Source organism: Drosophila obscura, unplaced genomic scaffold, assembly GCF_018151105.1.
Source record: "Drosophila obscura isolate BZ-5 IFL unplaced genomic scaffold, ASM1815110v1 contig_150, whole genome shotgun sequence".
In the NCBI taxonomy this organism is placed as follows: domain Eukaryota; kingdom Metazoa; phylum Arthropoda; class Insecta; order Diptera; family Drosophilidae; genus Drosophila; species Drosophila obscura.
The window spans coordinates 12,373,677-12,381,806 of record NW_024542736.1 but is presented as its reverse complement, the minus strand read 5'-3'; the positions used below and the strand labels follow the sequence as shown (position 1 = coordinate 12,381,806).

The following is an 8,130-nucleotide window of genomic DNA, read 5'->3' as shown; positions in this document are numbered from 1 at the left end:
CCGCATAACCAAACCAAACCAAACCCAATGTCAGCATACAAATCCGCTTTTGCCTTACAGAGTCAAGGCAGAGGATGCAAGCCTGTGACTAGGAGGATTCGTTGTCAGTGACGACAGCGACAGCAACTGTGTTTCTGATCCTTTGCAACTTTGAACCCACAGCATATGATGGCAGGTAGAGGGACTAGTAAGCTTCTTTTGCTGAAAAATAACTGATTGTATATATTTATTTTGTTCATTCATTTAATAAAGTATATCTTTGTTCTGGAATTAAGTTGGAAATCGAGATTACTCTACAGAGTGCTGTTCCAATGCCAAACCATTCCTCTGTTAATGTTAGCCTTAAAAGCTCTGCAGTTGCGCAGTTGAGAGAGTCGCGCTCTTAAATGTTACGCCCGCTGCTAGCCGAACTGACAGTTGTTCCACTGCCACAGTGTTCCTTCGCCAATAAGTAGTGCAGTAGTTCAACATCATGGCCCCCCTAATACGTATCATGTTCCCGCTCCCGTGCTCTTTCACGTAGTGCACTAGGTAATGGTTCGCATGCCAAGCTCACATTTCATGCCTGTGCCTGTCCCTGTCCCTCGGAGCGGAGATAAAATATGTGTTTGTCACGGCTTCGAATGGGCCTTTAACACCGACGTTGTTGTTGCTGCTGCTGCCGTCTGCCGTCTGCTGACATCTGGCATCGGATCGGGCGGGCTGGCTGGCTGGCTGGCTGGCTGGTTGCGTGTCCGGCCACAGTTTGCGGAGGAGCAGTACTACAGTTCGAAAAGTTCCAAATATATGACCAGGCACTTGATAAAACCTGTTGAAAGGGCCCCCGTGTGCGACAAGTGCAGCAGCAGTGCCGTTGATTTATTGGTTCTGGGGACAATATTTTAATTAAAACTCCTTTATATTTCGATGAAGTTTTCCATGATTGCAAGCGAAGCCTGTCGCCCGTTTTCTTACATTTTGTGGCCTTATCTTATTTTTGATGCTCCCTGAAGTAATTTTGGGCGCAAGAGCAGACGCATATCGGCAGAAGATGCAGACACCCAATAAAACTTTTGCGACAAGTGGGGGAGTTTTGAGTGTTACGAAAACAGAAAAACAAAAAAATAATAATTTTTGAGTTTATTCTATTCCTACCAAAAAGGGGGGAAGATCTATCTGGAGATGGAGCTCGAACTGGACTCTCCCCAGGCCTCAAGGACTACTCCTCGGCTGTGGTCTGTCTCTGTCCCCTGTACCTCGCCCTCAGTCTGTCACTGGAACATTTTCAGTTTTCTATTTGCCATATCTGGGTATTGTTGTTGCTGCTGCTTCTGCTGTTGGGAAAACTATTTGCCATCTCGACAATTTCCTGCACGTGCAAAGCATCGCAAAAGCGAACTTTTTCGATTGCAACATCAGATGGTAGATGGTGATGGTGGGTGGTAGATGGAAGATGGGAATGGGGGGGAATGAGAATCGTCCAGTGGTACTGTGCGGGCAGCAGGTACAATATTTCAATAAAATATATATTTACGTGAAAGTAAGTAAAGAAAACTTTCAATGATTTCATATTTTTGCAGCCATTGAAAGCAAATTGCCTGCCTGGCCCTACCAATGAAGTCCTTCAAGTCGATTTGCCGTGTGCTCTATATATTTGCACATCGGAGGAGAATCGACAATTAATAACAATTAGAACCGGCGCCGCCAGCTTCGCCTAATTGTGGATAATATATAACTCTGTTCCCTCCTATATAACACTCTCTCCTTCCCTTCCCTGCGATTATATCAATGGGTGTGCGTGTGTGTGTGCGTGTGTGTGTGTCTCGTACTTTGTGCAATAATTTATGCCAAAAGCGTAATTAAATTAATTAGGATTAACTTTGGCTGTGCACGCATTAAACTAGCTTTGATTAGCTTATGTTTCTGCATACATTTGACAACTTAGACATGCAGATAGTACAAATGTATCTACGCAATACGCGTGTGTGTGTATGTCTCTGGCTGTATTTGTATCTGTATGTGTATGTGTATGTCTCTCTGTGTGTGTCGCACATGTCGCATGCTGTTTAATCTAAATGTTGGCTTTGGGTCGCCTCGGTAATCATAAAGATGGAATAAGCGATGAGCTGTCTGCATCTGCCAATTTGGTTTAGTTATGCTCTCCTCTCTAGCTGTTGTTGTTCTGGCGGTTGTTGTTTATACGCTACGTGGCTGAGCCGTGAAAAGGCTCGGTCCTTGCCTTTGCCTTGTCTATCGTTTTGTAACTTTAATTTCCAGTCTTTAACGTTAAAGTTATTTTATTTTTTTGCTATTAGCTGTTGCTGTCAAAGTATAAATTTAGTTAACTAAAACTAAAACTTTAAAATATGTGAAAATATATAAAATATATTCATCAAATGCTGTAATTACAAAATAACTTTCAGTTAAAAATCTCCAGTCAACAGAAAATGGATTAGGTGTGTGCATGTGGTAGTTGTGATTGTGGCTTTAAGAGTTTTATGCAAACCTGATGAATATTTATCACTTTTGGGCCAAGTAATGGTCGTCTTTTTGCACAGAATGGATATCTTATTTATGTGGTGAAGTCTTCGGATTGTCATAATTCTTTTGGCAGTTCGTTTTCCTATTAGTGACTTATCAAATATCTGGCCAGCTCTCATTTTAATTACAGCCAGCTTTAGCATTGTCTGTGTGTGGTCAAATGGTTTCGTTTTTTTTTTTATGTGCTGGTCGTTTCATCTGCTTTAATTTATGTCACGAATAAATGTGTCGCAAATCATTACGCGGGAGATTTTTCTTGTTTTTGTTTTTGCCATGTGATTGTTGGGAGTGTCGGGGCGCTTTATTTAATGGCTTGGAAATGGAAAAAATAAACAAACAAACAAACCCAAACAGGAGCAGCGATGACGAGAGGCATTCGAGTTGGAGGATAGTCGAGGGATGAGCGAGCCACCTAAATATAGACACAAATCACAAAAACTCGGCGAGCAAAAACAAAGGCAAACAAAGAGCTATGGCAGGGCTTTGCCCAGTGCCGAAGCATTCCATACCCTTTATCATATATATATACATATATATATACTATGTAGTTATCCCGTTGTTAAATAAATTGGCATGAAGCTAAAGAAAAATGGCACAGTAAAAGGAAACACTCATGTAGTTAAGATAAGTTGTGATACTAAATATAAATCAAATAAATTTATATATAAATAAATACGGGCCATATTAATCCAAATATAAAACACACTAAATTAAATAAATTATATATTAAATATATTAAAAATTAAATAGGTAAATGAAAGTAAAATTAAAGTAAATTAAATTTGAAATATATTTTGAGATTATTTGAATTAAATTTAGGTATACATATATATATACCTTACCCTCTCAAAGGGTATGAGATGCGAGCCAAGTGCTGTTGTTGTGCATGGGTGGCGTGCCGGTGGTCCTGCTGCTGCTCCTTGCTGCTGGTAGGGAATGAGCACATTAAATCAAAAGTGGTGCATAAAGCAGAAACAGGAGCAGCAGCATAGTCAGCTGAGAGGAATGGGATGCGATGTGTAGTAGATGTGGCACGAAGAGGTTTACATAGAGCAAAGAGCATCGAGTTGAAAACACAAGGATTAAAGGCGGCAAAGGACGACGAAAACGAGGCAAACGTTTAACGCCTGCAGGATATTTATGATCATGAATTTTCTTATTGTGCTGCTGCTCCTGCTGCTGGCCTTGTCCCATGTCTCTGGACCCGATGCTGCCTCTGCCCCCAAACTCTAAGCGATTTATTAAAATGTGCAGTAGTCGAGCAAGGAGCAGGAGCAGCATCACCAGCAGCAGCATGATAGAAACAGAGAGGAACCCAATGGACAGCTGTCTGTGGCATGAACCGAAAGGAGCTGCCCGTCGTCTGCCCCACTGCTTGAGTGGCCTCGACCTGCTTCGATTCCCTATATATACATACAAACATACAAATACAAATAGCCGTATGTATGTATGTACGTATTTTTATGCAACGATGGCAATGCCGCGCCCACCAATCGACAAAAATGAGTTATAAAACTTGAATAATCTAAACGAAATATTTATTCATGTTTAGCACGAAGACGACTCGAAACGACGACGCGGTCTGGCTGTGAGGGGGGCGTGGTACCCGTACTCACAGTGGGAGAGAGAGAGCGAGAGCCTCGGAGCAGCCATTACTTTATTTACATCATATCCTGCAGGATGTGTTCGGCACACCGTGCGACTGTGGCGCACTTACAGCGAATCAATAACAAAATAAATCGCTTTACAACCGCAGGACATTGTATTGTGTTACACAAAAGATTGCCAACGCCAGGCCACCCAAAAGGGACGGCATGGGGGATGGGGCATGGCATGGCATGAGTGCCTGCTGCCAGTAAAGGAATGAAGCAGGAGCTGGGCCAATGAAAGCGAAATAAACGAATCGAAACGAAACGAAAGGAAAGGAAAGGAATACGTACAGCAACAAGAAACAATGCCAGCCACTTGGCAGAGAAAACAAGCAATGAAAGGATATTATAGTAAAAGTATTTATACAGCAAAAGGGACAAAGACGAGCACCGAACACAGAGCACCGAGCAACGAGCACCGAGCAGCGGGTCCGTCGAGTACGTAGATGCACTCGCACTTGCAGGACGATAAAGTGAAAGGAAGTAGAAAGTATAAATCGTTGCAATCAATTTTCGCTATGTGCTACGAATTGATAAACTGCTCCTGGCCAGCCAGCACCAACTGCAGACCCACCCCCCATCCTGATCCCGCACAGCATGCTGCCCCTGTCGAGCGTTAGACGATACTCCCAGGTTCAGTTCGGTTCGCCTGTCAGGTGCAAGGCTTTATTTAGGTTACCCTACATACGCGTACTACCACAGAAAAGTGAGAGCTTATGGCTCCCACTGTGTCTCCCTGGGTCTCCCTGGGTGCCTCTGGAGCTACCACACAAAAGTCTAAACAGAGCGCGACAAATTCGAGCTTCATTCGTAGTAATAAATTCCATTCTGGCTGTGTGGATTATGACAATGCAAATCGATTTCCTCTTCGAGATACACACAAACTGGTAGCATTTGTGAGTAAAGCCGATAAAGGGTATTAATATCATGTTTATTAATCGTAAGTTTCAGTTTGAGGTCCCACATAGACAAAGTTTTCCAGGCCATGCTTCAAGCGGAAGTTCATAATTGGATCGCCCGATATGCAGCCCATTAGGCAGCTGCAGCCACGCGGATTGCACTTGCCCATGCCGCACCAGGCGCCCCACACATTCATGCCGTCACCGCATATCCTCGCTTTGCATGTGTAGTTAAAGTCCTCAGTGCCTCCAAACATTGCACAATTAATTGGATATTCGGTTTTCGCCAGGTGGAAGATTATGGATACGGGCCTGCAGCACTCGGCGCTGGCCTTCAGCGGCAGACACAAAAGCCAAATCGCCAGGATATAAGTGAGGATCAACATCTTTGCTGATCTTTTGCTAAAGACTAAATACACAAGTGGCTGCAGCAAACCTTTTTAAAGGCCTCGAGCACAGGATAAGCCCAAGAAAGCTGTTGTTCAGCTATAAAGTGAAATCTGTTTCTTTTTGGTTGGCCATAATTAAATAGAAACATTTGTGTACCGCAAAGAATTACAAAGCACATAAAACACCTGGCTTCAATGGGTAATGCTAAAAGGCAGCTTAACTATTATTTATCACTTCAACACTGGCGTTTACTCATAGTATGAACATTTGGCAATGGAAAACATTTTTATTGTGACTTAAAATTTGTATTGGTGGACTAACGGAAGGCGGGCACCTTTCTCACATAGACAAACTTGGAGAATCCATTTCTCTCCAGGAAACTTCTAATGGCCTCCGATCGAGGCTGAATGCATCCGTTTTTGCAGCGACAACCAATTGAATTGCACTCGCCGCACCACTGGCCCATAACGATTTGGCCATCATTACAGATCTTTGCCTTGCAGCTATTTTTTCTTTTATCTGGCTCCCCGCCGTACGTGTCACAAGTGCGTTCCTCTATGCTGCGCTTCAGCTCAAAGCGTATGCGGGTGGGCCTGCAGCAGACTGCCGTGGTCAGCGAGGGCAGCCAGAGCAGCCAAATGCAGGACATGATGGCAAATAAGACAATCGAGAATCTCATTTTTAGCTACCAAAGAAATGGAGAGGCACTGTCACACTGAATAGTGGAGTCTTGGCGTTCGTCTTTTTAAAGTCTGTCGTTGCCGGATCCCAGGCAAGCGGCTTACGGCTCACGGCCGATAAATGATATTTGAGCCGCAAAAGGTGTCTTTCAGACAAAGCTGTTTTTCCCTTGCGATACATAAAATATTATTATTAAAATATTAGTAAAACTCTTATGCAAATAACATTGGACTGACAGCTGTGAAGTTAAATAAATAAATAAATAATAGCTAAATAACCGAATAAATAGCAAGAAAATAAATCAAATGCGTTTTTGTTTTTAGCTCGAGTTTACAACTGGAACTCATTTATATTTTAAAGTACGCGTATAGAACACTTTAGACTTTATTTTTTATTGATCACCATCCGTACGTGGCAACACATAAAGAAAATTGTAGAAACCATATTTTTCATTGAAACTAAAAATGGGATCGTGGTGCATCTTGATGCATCGGCGCTTGCAGCGACAACCACGTGAATCACAACTGCCCAGGCTGCACACACTGCCTTTAACAGGGTTTCCATCGTTACAGATCGCCGCTGAGCAGGTGCCGTTCTCGTTTTCACTGCCGCCAAAGGATCCGCAACTTTCTCCTTCCGCCTCCGGTGACAGATCGAAGGATATATGTGTGGGCCTGCAGCAGATGGACGTGGTCTGCGACGCCAGACATACCAGCCAAATGGCCAGGATGCCCATGAGATGATAGATAAGCCATAATCCCATCCTGAACTGCCTAGAAGCTGTACAAATATTGTGCAACTGAAACACTGAACGCCTTTGAAAAGCTATTTAAAGAGTGCCCCTGTTTCCGTTCCCGTTCGCCGTCTGCTCTTTATACGAGTACCTATGTACCTCAATCAAGCTGTTTTGGGACAAAGCTGTTTTTCGATTTATTTATTATCTCTTTATTGGCTATTTATGTCCGACATAGATAAAATTGAAGAACCCATGCTTCTCACGGAAACTGTCAATGGGGTTCGAACCGCTGGCGATGCACCCCTTCTTGCAGTGACATCCGCTTGGATTGCACTTGCCTTTGCCGCACCACGTGCCCCACACATTGTTGCCGTCATTGCATATCTTCGCCGTGCAGACGTAGTTCTTGGCTGACTTCCCGCCGAAGGTCTCGCAGGTGTGCGAATTATTGTTCCTCGCCAGCTCGAAGCGTATCTTTGTGGGCTTGCAGCAGTCGGCCCTGGTCTTTGAGGATAGGCAGACTAGCCAAATGGCCAGGATAAGCGGCAGGACAATACAAAATCTCATATTTCACAGATAGGAAATGCTGAACGACTGAAGACTGAATACTTGATGTGCTGGGATCAAAGCTTTTTAAAGAGTTTCGATCCGCAAATTCTTCCATGTAAGAAGAATTGCAATTAATTTCGACACAGTTGATAAGGGGAGATAGCTGAAAAGAGCCCATTGCGCCAACTTGTATTACGATGTGCTGATAAGAGTAAGTACACTCAGAGAAAAATAGTGAAATACAAATAATATATATCTGTACATAATATAGCTTATTGTTATTTGTTATTGAAAACTATTATATTTAATATTTTTAAATTTAAGTGTAATCATTCGAATCTAAGAACTTTTTCTCTGTGTGTAGCAGTACATATTAATTAACAGTTGTTCTCCAGGGTGTTCTAAAAGTCACTGACGTCTTTTGGTACAACATATTAACCAGTTAATTGATTGCTGGAGTGAGGAAAAATTACTGTATATAATGTTTAAAAAATTAAAAAGATACAACAATTTTTTCTTGTCTCCGAAGGCATCTGGCAAGCCTAAGGTTACAAAGTGAGGTTGCTGTCCGAGTCTTTAGTTTTAGGCTGGAAAACGACACGGATGCTAAGCACTACATATATGAGGATCACTCTGAACTGATTAATTGTACGGGAGTCGCATCAGAAAGAGCGGCTGATGTAGACTTTAACACTTGCCGCCAAAA

The 8,130-nt window shown here is 42.7% G+C and overlaps 1 protein-coding gene across 1 annotated transcript; it reads right to left on the bottom strand.

The window, feature by feature from the left end:
- Positions 1 to 5,002: 5,002 nt before the first annotated feature.
- On the bottom strand, positions 5,003 to 5,495 carry LOC111066685 (protein Diedel). Its single transcript, XM_022355488.2, has one exon. The coding sequence runs from the start codon at positions 5,452 to 5,454 to the stop codon at positions 5,104 to 5,106; it is 351 nt and encodes a 116-aa protein (XP_022211180.2). The 5' UTR covers positions 5,455 to 5,495; the 3' UTR covers positions 5,003 to 5,103.
- Positions 5,496 to 8,130: the final 2,635 nt, after the last annotated feature.